The sequence below is a fragment of the Argiope bruennichi genome, chromosome 11, assembly GCF_947563725.1.
Source record: "Argiope bruennichi chromosome 11, qqArgBrue1.1, whole genome shotgun sequence".
Classification (NCBI taxonomy): Eukaryota; Metazoa; Arthropoda; class Arachnida; order Araneae; family Araneidae; genus Argiope; species Argiope bruennichi.
Genome location: NC_079161.1, coordinates 26,063,921 through 26,081,112, shown reverse-complemented (window position 1 = coordinate 26,081,112; position 17,192 = coordinate 26,063,921). Strand labels below are relative to the sequence as shown.

At 31.5% G+C, this 17,192-nt stretch overlaps 2 protein-coding genes across 6 annotated transcripts in view; one reads left to right on the top strand and one right to left on the bottom strand.

The window, feature by feature from the left end:
- The window catches only part of LOC129956484 (elongation of very long chain fatty acids protein AAEL008004-like), a 57,042-nt gene extending 42,001 nt beyond the window's left edge, over positions 1-15,041 (top strand). For all 5 annotated transcript variants that reach the window (XM_056068395.1, XM_056068397.1, XM_056068394.1 and 2 more), the window contains 3 exons: positions 6,902-7,007; positions 10,098-10,234; positions 14,824-15,041. In XM_056068395.1, coding sequence (XP_055924370.1) covers positions 6,902-7,007; positions 10,098-10,234; positions 14,824-14,994 — 414 coding nt within the window. In that variant the 3' untranslated portion in view covers positions 14,995-15,041. The remainder of the gene's footprint in view (positions 1-6,901; positions 7,008-10,097; positions 10,235-14,823) is intronic.
- LOC129956482 (elongation of very long chain fatty acids protein AAEL008004-like) overlaps positions 1-17,192 on the bottom strand; it is a 143,650-nt gene that overhangs the window by 68,352 nt on the left and 58,106 nt on the right. The gene's annotated exons all lie outside the window — the stretch shown is intronic.

Below are 17,192 nucleotides of genomic sequence, written 5' to 3'. Positions count from 1 at the left end.
CTATCGGGTCGCCAAAGTTGCCGAATCCGTCGCCATGTCGCCAAATGGTCGCCAAGTTTGTTATCAATTTTGTAATTCTTTAATAAAAAAATAGCTAAAATAAAAAGAATGGTTGATCTAAGTAGGAATTGACTTTAAAAAAATTTGTTTTATATATTACTTGTTTCAATTCCTAGTATTAGCTCACACTCTCTCTATATATATCTTGTTCAAATTTTTAATCGTTAATAAAATACTTTTTATTTACCCACTCAAGTTCAAATACATTTTTTTAACTTGTAGTGGATGACACTTGATGTTAATACAGTTTTTTTCAAATATTAATTAATTAATTAAATTTGCCCAGTCATTTCTATCGGGTCGCCAAAGTTGCCGAATCCGTCGCCATGTCGCCAAATGGTCGCCAAGTTTGTTATCAATTTTGTAATTCTTTAATAAAAAAATAGCTAAAATAAAAAGAATGGTTGATCTAAGTAGGAATTGACTTTAAAAAAATTTGTTTTATATATTACTTGTTTCAATTCCTAGTATTAGCTCACACTCTCTCTATATATATCTTGTTCAAATTTTTAATCGTTAATAAAATACTTTTTATTTACCCACTCAAGTTCAAATACATTTTTTTAACTTGTAGTGGATGACACTTGATGTTAATACAGTTTTTTTCAAATATTAATTAATTAATTAAATTTGCCCAGTCATTTCTATCGGGTCGCCAAAGTTGCCGAATCCGTCGCCATGTCGCCAAATGGTCGCCAAGTTTGTTATCAATTTTGTAATTCTTTAATAAAAAAATAGCTAAAATAAAAAGAATGGTTGATCTAAGTAGGAATTGACTTTAAAAAAATTTGTTTTATATATTACTTGTTTCAATTCCTAGTATTAGCTCACACTCTCTCTATATATATCTTGTTCAAATTTTTAATCGTTAATAAAATACTTTTTATTTACCCACTCAAGTTCAAATACATTTTTTTAACTTGTAGTGGATGACACTTGATGTTAATACAGTTTTTTTCAAATATTAATTAATTAATTAAATTTGCCCAGTCATTTCTATCGGGTCGCCAAAGTTGCCGAATCCGTCGCCATGTCGCCAAATGGTCGCCAAGTTTGTTATCAATTTTGTAATTCTTTAATAAAAAAATAGCTAAAATAAAAAGAATGGTTGATCTAAGTAGGAATTGACTTTAAAAAAATTTGTTTTATATATTACTTGTTTCAATTCCTAGTATTAGCTCACACTCTCTCTATATATATCTTGTTCAAATTTTTAATCGTTAATAAAATACTTTTTATTTACCCACTCAAGTTCAAATATATTTTTTTAACTTGTAGTGGATGACACTTGATGTTAATACAGTTTTTTTCAAATATTAATTAATTAATTAAATTTGCCCAGTCATTTCTATCGGGTCGCCAAAGTTGCCGAATCCGTCGCCATGTCGCCAAATGGTCGCCAAGTTTGTTATCAATTTTGTAATTCTTTAATAAAAAAATAGCTAAAATAAAAAGAATGGTTGATCTAAGTAGGAATTGACTTTAAAAAAATTTGTTTTATATATTACTTGTTTCAATTCCTAGTATTAGCTCACACTCTCTCTATATATATCTTGTTCAAATTTTTAATCGTTAATAAAATACTTTTTATTTACCCACTCAAGTTCAAATACATTTTTTTAACTTGTAGTGGATGACATTTGATGTTAATACAGTTTTTTTCAAATATTAATTAATTAATTAAATTTGCCCAGTCATTTCTATCGGGTCGCCAAAGTTGCCGAATCCGTCGCCATGTCGCCAAATGGTCGCCAAGTTTGTTATCAATTTTGTAATTCTTTAATAAAAAAATAGCTAAAATAAAAAGAATGGTTGATCTAAGTAGGAATTGACTTTAAAAAAATTTGTTTTATATATTACTTGTTTCAATTCCTAGTATTAGCTCACACTCTCTCTATATATATCTTGTTCAAATTTTTAATCGTTAATAAAATACTTTTTATTTACCCACTCAAGTTCAAATACATTTTTTTAACTTGTAGTGGATGACACTTGATGTTAATACAGTTTTTTTCAAATATTAATTAATTAATTAAATTTGCCCAGTCATTTCTATCGGGTCGCCAAAGTTGCCGAATCCGTCGCCATGTCGCCAAATGGTCGCCAAGTTTGTTATCAATTTTGTAATTCTTTAATAAAAAAATAGCTAAAATAAAAAGAATGGTTGATCTAAGTAGGAATTGACTTTAAAAAAATTTGTTTTATATATTACTTGTTTCAATTCCTAGTATTAGCTCACACTCTCTCTATATATATCTTGTTCAAATTTTTAATCGTTAATAAAATACTTTTTATTTACCCACTCAAGTTCAAATACATTTTTTTAACTTGTAGTGGATGACACTTGATGTTAATACAGTTTTTTTCAAATATTAATTAATTAATTAAATTTGCCCAGTCATTTCTATCGGGTCGCCAAAGTTGCCGAATCCGTCGCCATGTCGCCAAATGGTCGCCAAGTTTGTTATCAATTTTGTAATTCTTTAATAAAAAAATAGCTAAAATAAAAAGAATGGTTGATCTAAGTAGGAATTGACTTTAAAAAAATTTGTTTTATATATTACTTGTTTCAATTCCTAGTATTAGCTCACACTCTCTCTATATATATCTTGTTCAAATTTTTAATCGTTAATAAAATACTTTTTATTTACCCACTCAAGTTCAAATACATTTTTTTAACTTGTAGTGGATGACACTTGATGTTAATACAGTTTTTTTCAAATATTAATTAATTAATTAAATTTGCCCAGTCATTTCTATCGGGTCGCCAAAGTTGCCGAATCCGTCGCCATGTCGCCAAATGGTCGCCAAGTTTGTTATCAATTTTGTAATTCTTTAATAAAAAAATAGCTAAAATAAAAAGAATGGTTGATCTAAGTAGGAATTGACTTTAAAAAAATTTGTTTTATATATTACTTGTTTCAATTCCTAGTATTAGCTCACACTCTCTCTATATATATCTTGTTCAAATTTTTAATCGTTAATAAAATACTTTTTATTTACCCACTCAAGTTCAAATATATTTTTTTAACTTGTAGTGGATGACACTTGATGTTAATACAGTTTTTTTCAAATATTAATTAATTAATTAAATTTGCCCAGTCATTTCTATCGGGTCGCCAAAGTTGCCGAATCCGTCGCCATGTCGCCAAATGGTCGCCAAGTTTGTTATCAATTTTGTAATTCTTTAATAAAAAAATAGCTAAAATAAAAAGAATGGTTGATCTAAGTAGGAATTGACTTTAAAAAAATTTGTTTTATATATTACTTGTTTCAATTCCTAGTATTAGCTCACACTCTCTCTATATATATCTTGTTCAAATTTTTAATCGTTAATAAAATACTTTTTATTTACCCACTCAAGTTCAAATACATTTTTTTAACTTGTAGTGGATGACATTTGATGTTAATACAGTTTTTTTCAAATATTAATTAATTAATTAAATTTGCCCAGTCATTTCTATCGGGTCGCCAAAGTTGCCGAATCCGTCGCCATGTCGCCAAATGGTCGCCAAGTTTGTTATCAATTTTGTAATTCTTTAATAAAAAAATAGCTAAAATAAAAAGAATGGTTGATCTAAGTAGGAATTGACTTTAAAAAAATTTGTTTTATATATTACTTGTTTCAATTCCTAGTATTAGCTCACACTCTCTCTATATATATCTTGTTCAAATTTTTAATCGTTAATAAAATACTTTTTATTTACCCACTCAAGTTCAAATACATTTTTTTAACTTGTAGTGGATGACACTTGATGTTAATACAGTTTTTTCAAATATTAATTAATTAATTAAATTTGTCCAGTCATTTCTATTGGGTCGCCAAAGTCGCGGAACCCGTCGCTATGTCGCCAAATGGTCGCCAAGCTCTATTTTGTCACTTAATATTGGAATTCTGTCATATCTATATACATATTTATATTAATTGTAATTACTTAATAAAAAGTAACTAAAATAAAAAAAAATGTTGACCTATTTAGGAATTGACTTATATATTTTTTATATTACCTGTTAACTTTTAATAATGGAAGAAAATCACGAGATTAAATACTTGATAAAAAAATGAAAACAAAAATGTTTGAATTTCAGGGCAATAATGTAATCTATTGTTGGAATTCAAGCAAAAAATGTTTTTTTTAAAAAAAAATTGACAAATTTCAGCAAAAATTTCCATTATTATTATTTTGAAATCATTAAAATTTGGTAAATTTTTTAAAAGGTGCAAATATAATTTTCATGCTGTAATATTTTTGGTAGATATCGTGGAAGAAGGCAAACATTTTGCCTAACTTTTAATTAATTAAAATTTCAAAACTGTTATTCCAGATGCACATTTCCGTCTTCCAACGTACATATGTGTCAAGTTTGATAGATGAAGGTCAGATGGTCTGACCTGTGTCGAATCAACACATAGACGCTTCATTACCTGAGCTGGCTTTCCCTCTCCACATCAAGCCATACCAGTGAGAGGAAGTTTGGCCCGGATTGATTTAGCGGGCGCCAGACCTGCTTATACGGTGGTTCTTCGATGGAATCGGGTCTCGAACTTGAAATCCTCCGGTTCCGAAGCCGAGATCTTGCCACCGCGGTCCGCAGGTTAAGGGAAAGATTCGTCAAAATATAAAATTCGAAACTTTTGTCCATTACAATAATTTCTCTATACTATGTATGAGAGAAAGTAAAAAACGCATATATTACGGAATAAAAACGGAAGTAAAAATCCTACTACAAAGCTAATTTTTGACAAAAACATGCTATGAGTGATTTAATGGATGAATTAGTATTTCATCACTGTGCTTAAAAACAATATTAAATACAATGTATCATATTAAAATTAAAAATATTATAAAAATTGTACAGAAATGAAAAACTGAAATCACTTAAAAGATATATTTTTTCAGTTTTAAGATCATGCAAAGGCTATTTTTGTAAGACATTTATTATGTTTTTGGAAATCATGAACATTCATTTTCTGAGGTGACTGTTAAATCTATTTTTGCGCACTTTTATACGCTTTATTTGAAGCCTATTTTTGATTTCATTTATATCCTTTTTACTTTGACTGAATGAGTTTAATTGACACTTTGTAATGTGCTGACACCTTGAACTATTTTCAGAACATTTCTAATAATACTTTCTAACTTCCTTAATTAACAAAGCGTTGAATTCAGCGCAGATGTAAAGATTCTCAGTGAAGCAGTCTGAAATCTGTGTAATTGTTTGTGACATTTCTGTGTTACTTACGTTAGCGTTATATATTGTTACGAAATTTCCGGGGTTCGTTTGGATAGTGGGGGTTATATGGTGTGAAGAACGCTCAATCACCAGGCGACGGTAGAAAATAAAACAACGACGTTTATTTACACGATAACACACAGGACAGCACAAAGACGACAACTATATACAGCACAGAAGACGATTATCTTCAGCCGAGACGTGCAGCATACAAAACTCTACTGCAGACAGTAGCACACAGCTTAGTTCAGCACTAGCTTCACTCCGTCGCTGCTCCGCTTTTCTCTGGAAGGCCAGTTCTTTAGCGTCGGTTCCGACTACTCTGCGACTCCACTGGTCCACAACTCAATTCACCGTCACTCCCCGGTTCAACACCGTCACTCCCCGGCAGCTGCAGCTCCTTTTATAGGTCTCATTAGGTGGGGCTAGAAGCCTTTCACCCAATCAGGAACGTTCGAGGCGTAACTCGGTTCCTACTGGACGGATCGGGAAAATTCTCGATGTTTCAGGTATAATCTATTTTGGCGCCAAAGTCACCAAATTCGTTGCCAAGTCGCCAAAGGATCGCCAAGTTTATCGCCAAGCTCTGGGACCTCCTATGGAACCAACTATGCTGGGAAGCCGCATCACAGATTCGTAACAATATACATATATAGTTTGTTATCAACCAATAATGCAGAAGTATATCCTTTAAATAGCACATGAGAAAATTTCGTTAAAACTGCTCCCGCTGGTTTCTATATACCACCAAACACAAAAACTGTCTATTGAATTGAGGCATTTGGAAATTCTGTGTGTGCGTGTAGGGGGAGGCAGAAGTCATTCTTTTTGCATCCTTTCCCCCATCCCCTTAAGGCCTACTGATCCCTTCCAAATCGAGGGAGGAAATTTTATACTGTAGAGTCGATTTCTGTTCTAAACAAAATGCACAGGATGTAAAACGGGAATATCCTTGGTGATAATTCTAGTACCCATTGTTTAAAACAAAAATTGTTCTGCCATGATAGAATTTGAACGGTCGGTTGGGCCGCGGTGGCCTGGTGGTAAGGTCTCAGGGCTTCAGCTCGAGATCCGATTTCACAGAAGAACCGTAGTATAAGCAGGTCTGGTGCACATTAAATCTGTCGGCTTCAAACGTCCACCCGCTGGTGTGGTGTTGAAGTTTGGAGAGGGGTTGCCATCTGAGGTATTATCCTCGTCATCCGACCGCGGTTCAAAATTACGAGTGTGTCCTAAAATAGCCCTGGTGCTGCCTTAAAACGGGACATTAATATAATTAAACTAAACGTGCTAGACCGGTTGGGGCGGGTCAATAGTTAATGAGTGAATGAATACAATCAGGAGTTGCACAATTTAGTTAGGAGAGTCGGAAATAAGGGGGTTTGTTGCCAAAAAAATGCATAAGAAAGTTGTCGAAAATACTTTCGCGTTTTTTTTTTATATGTAAATTCTGTTATAGTGATATTAACAATGAGCCTGGTGCAAAGTAGCCAAAACTGACTATTGCTTCGAAAAAACTATGACGAAACCTGATAAAATTTATTTTTAAAACTAAATTTTATTAACATCACTTTCACATGTAATGAATTTTTTAATACCATTTCAGATCTTTGCAGTTCTTAGAAAAAAAAGTTCTCAAGTTTCCAAGCTTCATGTATTTCATCACAGCATTGCTCCCTCACTGATATGGTACGCAGTGAAGTTTGGACCAGGTATGTAATCATCCATCTTTTTTCTTTATTTACAGACCGGGATAGTCTGGTTGGTAGAGCGTTGGATTCGTTTCCCTTGGGTTGCGAATTCGAACCCCGCCGGCCGAAGACTCTCCGTGTAAGTGGTGGCTGGCATACTTATAAATTTGGCGTGATCAGAAAGTTCTCCATGTCCAGAGTAATACCACTGGGGGTACTGGATCAAGAGGGATTGGTTTCTGATTTAGTTCTAAATTAAGGTCTGTAGATGAATGATGTCCGCCCCTTAAAAAGGCTTGTGAATTGTGTGTAGCTAAGTCATACTCTTGGCCCTAGATGGCGCTAGTGAAAACACAAGAAACACGCCATTGGCTTAAAAATCACTAACTTCTAAAGTCAGTGGGTTTGTCTGTGACAAATGCCATTAGAAACCACAAAAAAATTTTTTTTTACAGAAAAGACAGTGCAGTTTTATAATTTTTAAAATATAAGGTGTGGAAAGAGTAAATTTAGTACAAAATAAAGAACCTCTTGGTACAAAGTGGCTACTGAAAGACTTGGCGATATAAAGCCAAAATCTGCAAAAAGATGTTTTTCTGATATTTTATTATTTAGTATGGAAATAAATAAAAAATTAAATTGTATTATATGCGAAAAAGAATATTAGAAAATACAACATTGAAACTCTGTTATTACTTTCTACGAGTTTGAGTTCATGATCTTTCATTTAAGTAGGTAAATGGATATAATTTTGTACATGGTTTTTATATTAAATTTGCAAATTTATATCAAATTTTGAGTCAAATCCAAGCAGAGGAAAGCCTGTCTGTTCGGTTATTTGAATATAAGTAAACAAATAATTACAAAATGGAGAAAGCTAAATGGATAAAAAAAATTGTGGACTTTGGATAAGGCAGAAAATGCATTGCTTGGCGCTGGTGTACAAGAATTACAAAATATTAACTTTTGGCATGAATTTAGATTTAGCCAAATAACTCGCCAAGGATCACGCGATAGATTCAGTAAAAATGCTAAATCCACGCCAAACGTAAGTATTTCTTAAATATTGTACACCATTGCCATGCAATGCTTTCTCTGCTTTATCCAAAGTCCACAATTTTTTTCGAGGTATGGAAGTTAACATCTTTGTTAAAGAGCAAGACAGAAAGTTTTGCCGCGACCAATCCCATTGGTTTTCCAAATGTTTTGTGGCCGCGGTGGCCTGGTGGTAAGGTCTCGGCTTCGGAACCGGAGGGTTTCAGGTTCGAGACCCGATTCCACCGAAGAACCGTCGTGTAATGGGGTCTGTTGCACGTTAAATCCGTCATGACCAAACATCCTCCTGCTGGTGTGGCGAAGGGGTTTGCCAGCTCAGGTGTCGTCCTCGTCATCTGACCGTGGTTCAAAATGACGGGGTCCGTCCCAAAATAGTCCTAGTGTTGCTTCAAACGGGACGTTAATATAATCAAACCAACCCAAACCAAATCCAAGTGTTTTGTAATCTGTTTGCATGTTAAATCGAAAACTGCTAAATTTCTTACAACTTGCAATTAATAAGCAGACATAATAAAACATCTTATGTTTTCAGTTATGCAAGTAAATCCGATATTATATGTTTGTAGAAACAAGAAAAAGAATTTAATTTACATAAGATTCTTTAATTACATAAAAAAAGTGCTGTTGGAAGACATGCAAGCATATGGTTTTAAAAAATTGTAAATACTTATAAATAAAACCACAACGTAAATTTTTACTTTTACGTATACAAAGCATATACAGAGAACGTACTGTCATTTTCAAAACGTAATTTTGATGAATTTCTATATTTTAAACCTTTTCTAACTACGAAAACCATAACTTCAAAATTATTTCTATCTGCTGTGAACACGATAACTCAAAGGTTCTTTGAGCTAGACAGATGAAATTTGGTATATGTGCTTAACATCAAATTTGAAAGTATATGCAAGAAACTGTAGGCCTAGCTGTTTTAGTACAGGTTCATTAGGCAACTTCAAAACTGAAAGAATAAGGTGGAAATAAATTCGTTAATCAGTTTACCGTCTGTCCGTCTGTACTTTTGCATGCATATAAAAGCGATAGGAACGCAATGATTTAAATGAAGGAATTGGATATGTTATCATGTGATTGATAACATCCCAAATGTGAATTGATATGTGATCATATATCAATTGTAACTTTGTGTCCATTTTTGATTTTGGAAGAAATACGTCCGAAATACATATGTAGTTTCCTGGATGTATTAATTGCATCGCAGCTGTTAATCGCTTCCCAAAAGATCGCGAACGATCACGCTTTAATATACTCTTTTACAACAATCTTTAGCCATTGAGTGTAATTAATTACACATCCAATTGGTTTTGATATATTATATTATAAAGCATACAGCTCTAATGTTCAGGACACTAAAAATAAAAATCTGAGCACTCTTATCATTCACACTCTTCCTTAAGATCCACATTTTATGCGGGGTTGAAGAAGGGATAAATCTTTATTAAAGAGTATACGATAAAATTTTAGGGTAACCACTTTTAATGGTTTTGAATTTAAGATAAGGTAAAATTAAACTTTGTATAATAATATTTCTAGAAGCAATGAGCGAAAAACGTTATAATTATACTTGGATTTTAATTAATCCTAATGATGATGATGTCGTGTCCGCGTTACCACGGAAAGGGGGGGAGGCAGTAGCTTCTGAGGGTAAAGACCCCTGAGCACCCGAGGGCAGAAGTCTGACTTCTAACTCATATGAAGATGACACACACACATTCGCTTGCACAACCCCTTTTTACAAGGGGCCACATTCACACACCTCACAGATAGAACACAGACGAAGAACAACCATGCCCGAACCGGGATTCGAACGCGGGACGCCCAGATCACGGGGAAGATACGCTACCGTATGCCAAGACGCAGGCAATTAATCCTAATTCTAACTGAAAGTTAAAAAAAATCGCACTGATTTGCACATTGTCATTCACCAAATTTTATTTATGCCAAATGGTGTCTTTAAATCAGATGGTTTGTCCTGTAAGCGACAACAGACATATACACACATTCGTTTTTATTATTGTTAATTTATTTTGCTTTCAGGTGGCTACGGTACCATACTCATGATGTTGAATTCTTTTGTACACATATGGATGTATTTGTACTACGGTTTAGCCGCTGTGGGACCGAAAATACAGAAGTATCTGTTTTGGAAGAAATATGTGACCCTCCTGCAGCTGGTAAGGCAATCATTTCTCGTGAATTTATAGCAATATAGGGAACAATTCAATTTAATAGTTACAATAGCATTTGTATACATTATATAGAATTAGAAAACTGCTTTTTACATTCTTGTGTAGGAAGTGCAAGTACTAAAATCGTCAAAAAATTCGATTTCTAGATTTTGACGAATCTTTTTTATCTCTTTTGATTTGTAATCGAATAAACGCGTTTTTGGAATTTTGTTAACCTGCTTGTCTCACTTGTGAGTAAAATAACTCAAGACTGCTTTTGCGGTAGATGGATGTAATTTGGTATATGGCCGTTATGTATAATGAAATCTTTTCTGAGGACGTCTGTCTGTCTGGTTATCCGAGTAGAAATGAATAAGTAACGATGACTGAGAAACCTTAAGAAAAAAAAAATAGAATAACATTTGGCACGCAGGTTAAGCAAATAAAATTTAGATCCATCAAGGGTTTGGTTTGATTTGATGAAGTTTATGGACGCAAGAACCATTTGTGATTAAATTCTGCTAAACATACGATGACAGTTAATCTTATTTTAAAGTTTTGTTTATAAAATAAGTCATTCTCCGAGGATTTGTCAAAATGTAAAATCTGTTATAGCTAGTTTCAAGGTAAAAAATAACTTTTAAAAATAAAATTTTAAAAAATCAGATCAAAAAGTAGAAGCTAGTCATCTTTCTATTATACATATATCCCCACAGTCTGACACGTACTTAAGGAAAAATACCGAAAGTTTCACTTCTATATTATATCTCTATTATATAAAAATAAATTATGTAAGCATTGCATTTTATTCGCTTAGAGATTGGTAGATTGAGATTCACCTGACCAAAAACACTTGAAGTTTGTTTTGCTAATATCGTTCAAAATGTTTAATGAAAATTTTTAGCACGTCGTAGAAAGTATTTATATTGCGCTTGACGATGAAATGATGACAAAAATATAGGAAAAGAAAATCTTTAATTAACACCAAATGAACAACAAATGAACTTAAAATAATATTATTCCTTAATTCTACTTTTAGACACATCATTTGTGGCAACAACTAATGAATAACTTTCCTGTTTGTTTATCCTTTTCGAGTAACGGAATATTTTCGTCTCTTGCTTGGCAATCGTCTGAAGTGTTAACTCTGCATTATTTTATTAACAGTAATGGGTCGATCAGCGATATCAGACGAAGAAAAAATTCAAAGAAAGGCTTAACTAATAGTAATATAACTAGTTAATAGTAATAGACTTAAGAATGTTTTTATCTAATTTGTTAAATATTTTTCTCAATTTCGTGCTGTTTTAATTTCATTCTGACTACAATTATAGATTTGTGTCAAATATTTGTTTTAATCGGTTGGAAAAAGATGCATGTATCAAAAATATGCATTCGATTTTCTATTACTTGTGAATTAAACATATGGCATAACCGAGAAAAACAAAGAGAATCTCAAAAGATTACACACTAGATTCACGTCAAAGATCTATATCTCATAATGATTGTTCGACATTGCCATTCATTTATTACATAAGTGCAGGTATTTTTAAACTATAGTACTTAATACTAAGAAAATGTTCGATTCTGGGATTAAACCTCTGTTTAAGCAGGATGGTATTTTGAATGGAAACTGAAAATCCTGACAAATTCAAAATCGAGGTTTAACGTCCTGATTCAATAAGTTGAAATTTCTATGCCATCAATAGCATGCGATTTGTATTCTTCTGTTTATCTTATTCTGAGAAGTCGTTGAAGCTATGATAAAAGAATTACCTTGTATTAAAATTACCTTGTATTTTATCATAGTAATTACTATGATAAAAATTACCGTGTATGAGAATGAACAATTCTTATTTACAGTCGTGGAGGAATTAGCGATAATCCTATGCATTTTCTGCAGAAGGATTTGTCGCTGGCCCTACTGCAGATCGGAATTTTTAGGATTATTTTGTGGTTTTTGTATCCAGCTGCAAGGACACAGATATAATTTTTTAGGATACATCTGCTGCCAATCCGAAAATGAAGCTTTCTTTTGGAATTAAAAGGTTGTCAAGATGTTTTCGAGGTCGAGGTGATTACGGAGCGGATTGGTTTTCTGTGTTCTTTTTCTTGTTCTAAAGAACACATAATTAACCATGTACAATGTGTTATAAATTGATATCCCAAAGTTGCAAGCCTTATAAAAAGAAAACGAAGAATAGCTTCGTTGCTTATCAGAAATCAAAAATAATTGCTCAAAGTTTAAATTTAAGACAATTATAAATGTTCAATATGAGTCCCCCCAAAAACAGGAAGGATATCGAAGCAGTACAGTAGCTTATCCCCCAATTTTTTCTGCATGCTAGTTGTGAAGCTTTGAGAGGATGCAGGTTCGTATGTATGGCGATATTTGGTTTTCTTTTCTGGGGCTGCATCAAACAACTAATGCTTGTTCTGCAAGCTACCAGGTGTGGAGTGGAAGTTTGGAGAGGGAGAGCCAGTTCAGGTATCTTCCTTGTCATCTGACCACGGTTCAAAATGACGAGGTCAGTCCCAAAATAGCCCTAGTGTTGCTTTAAAACTGGAAGTTAATATAACTAAACTAATGTACCGCTATCAACTGACATTAACAATCTTAAGACATGCATATCTGTAAGCTTTCAAAGCATCAATATGAAGAATATAGGATCAAAGCATCAATATGAAGAATATAGGATCAAAGCATCAATATGAAGAATATAGGATCAAAGCATCAATATGAAGAATATAGGATCAAAGCATCAATATGAAGAATATAGGATCAAAGCATCAATATGAAGAATATATGATCAAAGCATCAATATGAAGAATATAGGATCAAAGTATCAATATGAAGAATATATGATCAAAGCATCAATATGAAGAATATAGGATCAAAGTATCAATATGAAGAATATATGATCAAAGCATCAATATGAAGAATATAGGATCAAAGTATCAATATGAAGAATATATGATCAAAGCATCAATATGAAGAATATAGGATCAAAGTATCAATATGAAGAATATATGATCAAAGCATCAATATGAAGAATATAGGATCAAAGTATCAATATGAAGAATATATGATCAAAGCATCAATATGAAGAATATAGGATCAAAGTATCAATATGAAGAATCAAAGAAAGAATATATGATGAGTTATCATATCACCTAAATATCGTTCCTTTTTTTGGAGGGGCTTACAATGAACACTTATAACTGAGTTAAATTTAAATTTTCATCTATTATTTTGTAATTTCTGATAAATAACAAAATTATTCGTCGTTTTATGTGCTTTTAATGTCCTTACAATCTTGAGCTATTCATTTATAAATACAATATATTGTATGTTTCCTGTATCATTTTGATGTCTTTCGTATTTTCTAGAGGTTTACAACACTTATAACTGGGTTAAATTTAAACTTTCAACTGTTATTTTGTAATTTCCGACAAAGAACAAACTTTTTCTTCGTTTTGTTTAGTTTTAACAGATATTGAAAGTTGGAAATTTCATTTATAAACAAACACCTTGTATTGGTCTGAATTTATAAGTTTTTCCAATAATTTATTAGTAGAATTGTGTATAGTACTTGTGCTGCAAATTTAGATTTTAGAACTCATTTCACTAATTTTATCAAGACTAAAACTAAATTATACATTTTCAAAATTTCTTTACGGACGATAAAAATATTTTTGATAGATTAAGATAATTTTTCAAGCCATAAATGTTTTAATCAAATTTTCAGCAACATCTGAAATAGCGATAGATTCTTAAATTTTATGACAACTGACTTTATTGTTGAATCACCAAATACCATTCCAGTAATTAATCGTTGAATTCTAACATTTTTTTTATTTATCTTTAAAAAAAATTTGATAATCTAGTCTTAGAATCAGAGTGGTTAGTTATATTATCACAGCTCTTTATATTTCATGCATTTTCAACGTATTTTGTATCTAATTGAGAAATTGAATAGTTAAATTTAATTTCTTTGAAAGAAATATAGCTTATTTTAAATTTCGCTTCTATTTAATAAAATCAGTTTTAGAGCATGTCAATCCGAAATTTAGTTTTTTTTTTTTTTTTTTTTTTAAATACGTCTTGTGCAAATTTACTGCTTTTTGAATTTCGACTGTTCGACATTCCGTTTAATTATAAATCCGAGTAGCTATTACGTTGGCGACAATTTTCATTATCATTTTAGTTAACCGTCTTTAGTTTGTTACACAGGAGAAACCAGCAGGAGGGGTCTCCTAGAAACTTTCTCGCATACTCTGTAACAAACTTGTCATGCCAGAGAACGATTTGTATGGCACTGACGTGCATTAGTTGCGAAATATTAACCAATATTTTTACTGGATATACGTACCAATATTTTTACTGGATTTTACATTTTCGAGGTATCTTTGTCACAGACAGACGGACATTTTCCAAAAATGATTTTTTCGAACTCAAGGAAGTCTAAAACGTGCAGATTCGTCAATTTATTGGCGATTATTATTCTTTTTTATACTACGTACACGAGAAAGTAAAAAAAAAAAAATTACTCAGCTCAGAACAAATTAATATGGAGTTCTTTTCTTTATTGTAGGCCCAGTTTGTAACTAGCATAGTGTTCTGGATTCAGGCCTACTTTTTCCCGCCTGCAGACTGCCCGGTGTCGACGTTCCTCTTTGGAATCAACATGTTCCTTTCCGTCACCTTCTTCATTCTCTTTATAAATTTTTACATGACAACTTATAAGAAAAGAAAAGGAAATTAAAATCGAACATATTTCGTAATTAACGAAATTTGTACTTTGTAAATAAAAATGCCAATAATTCTAAAATTTAGTTCTGTTTTTTTTTTTTTTTTTTTTGTCTTTTGTCTTTTGGAATTTTTCAAAGATTATACTAATAGAGGTTACATTATTAGAGATTATATTAACAAAGATGAATTGAGATGAATAGAGATTATACTAACAAAAATGAATAGAGATTATATAAACAGAAATGAATAGAGATTATACTAATAGGGATGAATAGAGATTATATAAACAGAAATGAATAGAGATTATACTAATAGGGATGAATAGAGATTATACTAATAAAGATTAATAGAGATTGCATTAATAGGGATTAATATAGATTGCATTAATAGAGATTAATAGAGATTTTGCTAATAGAGACTATACTAATAGAGATTGCAATAGAGATTTTACTAATAGAGATTATACTAATAGAGACTATACTAATAGAGATTGCATTAATAGAGATTTTATTAATAGAGATTATACTAATAGAGATTTCACAAATAGAGATTAATAGAGATTTTATTAATAGAGATTATACTAATAGAGATTTCACAAATAGAGATTTTACAAATAGAGATTAATAGAGATTTTGCTAATAGAGACTATACTAATAGAGATTGAATTAATAGAGATTTTACTAATAGAGATTTTACAAATAGAGATTAATAGAGATTTTGCTAATAGAGACTATACTAATAGAGATTGCATTAATAGAGATTTTACTAATAGAGATTTTACTAATAGAGATTATACTAATAGAGATTTTAGAAATAGAGATTACACAAATAGAGATTATACTAATAGGGATTACACCTAATAGAGATTAATAGAGATTTTACTCACAGGTTTATACTAACAGAAGTTACACTAATAGAGTTTAATAGAGATTTTACTAACAGGCTTATACTAACAGAAATTACACTAATAGACATTAATAGAGATTTTACTAATAGAGATTACACTAATAGAGATTATGTTAATAGAGATGCCACAATGATCAAAATCGATTTGAATTCTGCAATAATAGCTCTGTTTTTGTCGAAAACACTCTATTCTTCATTTTCTCCATCTCTTCAGAAGCTCTTTGGTCAGACTGGAGGAAAGAGCCGAGTTTTCAAATAAACTAAGTAATCAAGTGACTAAGAATTCCGAGATTGTTTTCTAGATTGAGATTGTTTTGTTATTATTTTCAGGATAAATTAACTCCATACTTTGATTGGTACTTGTCGGTTTTAAAGAGTCAAGAAAAAATTTGAAACCATAAAGCGCCAAAAAACATTTCGCCAATTTTAACGATTTTAGTCGTCAAACTATATTATATAGCATGTGATTTGCACGTTTAAAATTTTTCATAATAAATAAAAATGCGCTTGAGTATATTTTTATAATTTGTCAAAAACTTTTCTTGGCGCTTTTTGGTCGCCGTTAAAACCGACAAGTACCCTTTTATTTGATTTATAAAAACCATGAACTGGAAGTTATTCAAATTATAAACAACTATTATATAAATTTTAGAAAATTATTCTAAGAATTTTTTTCTGCTTCCTGATTTGCCTGAAAACAAGTATGGCTCTTCTTTTTGATGATTGGCTGATATCTTCGAATACCTGACTGACTCATAAATCAACAATTCTTTCAAATATTAATACATTAAATACATGTTTAAGTAGTTTTTTATACTGTATTACTGAAATCAATTTTCTTGAACGTTAGAATTTTTCGTATTTACATATTTCAATAGCTTATTTCAACATAACATCAGCTATTTAAAAATCACTTGTCTAGATACAAATGAAACTTAACTAAAGAATCTGGTTTTGAAGGTTGGTTAATGTCACATAGAGGGAGTGGGTGTTATAATTTGCAAACCAATAGAACACAGCAGAGTTTAGTCTAGTCTTATTGGTAGAATTGATTTCATGTTTTCTGCGCTTATCCAGGCCTCGCATCTATTACTTACTCGTAAAAGAACTTTGCAAAGAAGAAATTATAATGATGGTCGAAAAATCCCACTTCGCATTATAGGTAACTCTCCACAATTCAGACCTTCTTGAGACTAAAAAACACATTTTTGGAGTTATGTCTGTCTGTCAGTGAATACTATAATTCAAAAAACGCTTTGAGCTAGGCATATGAAATTTGGTATGTGTTCTTTACATCAAATATGT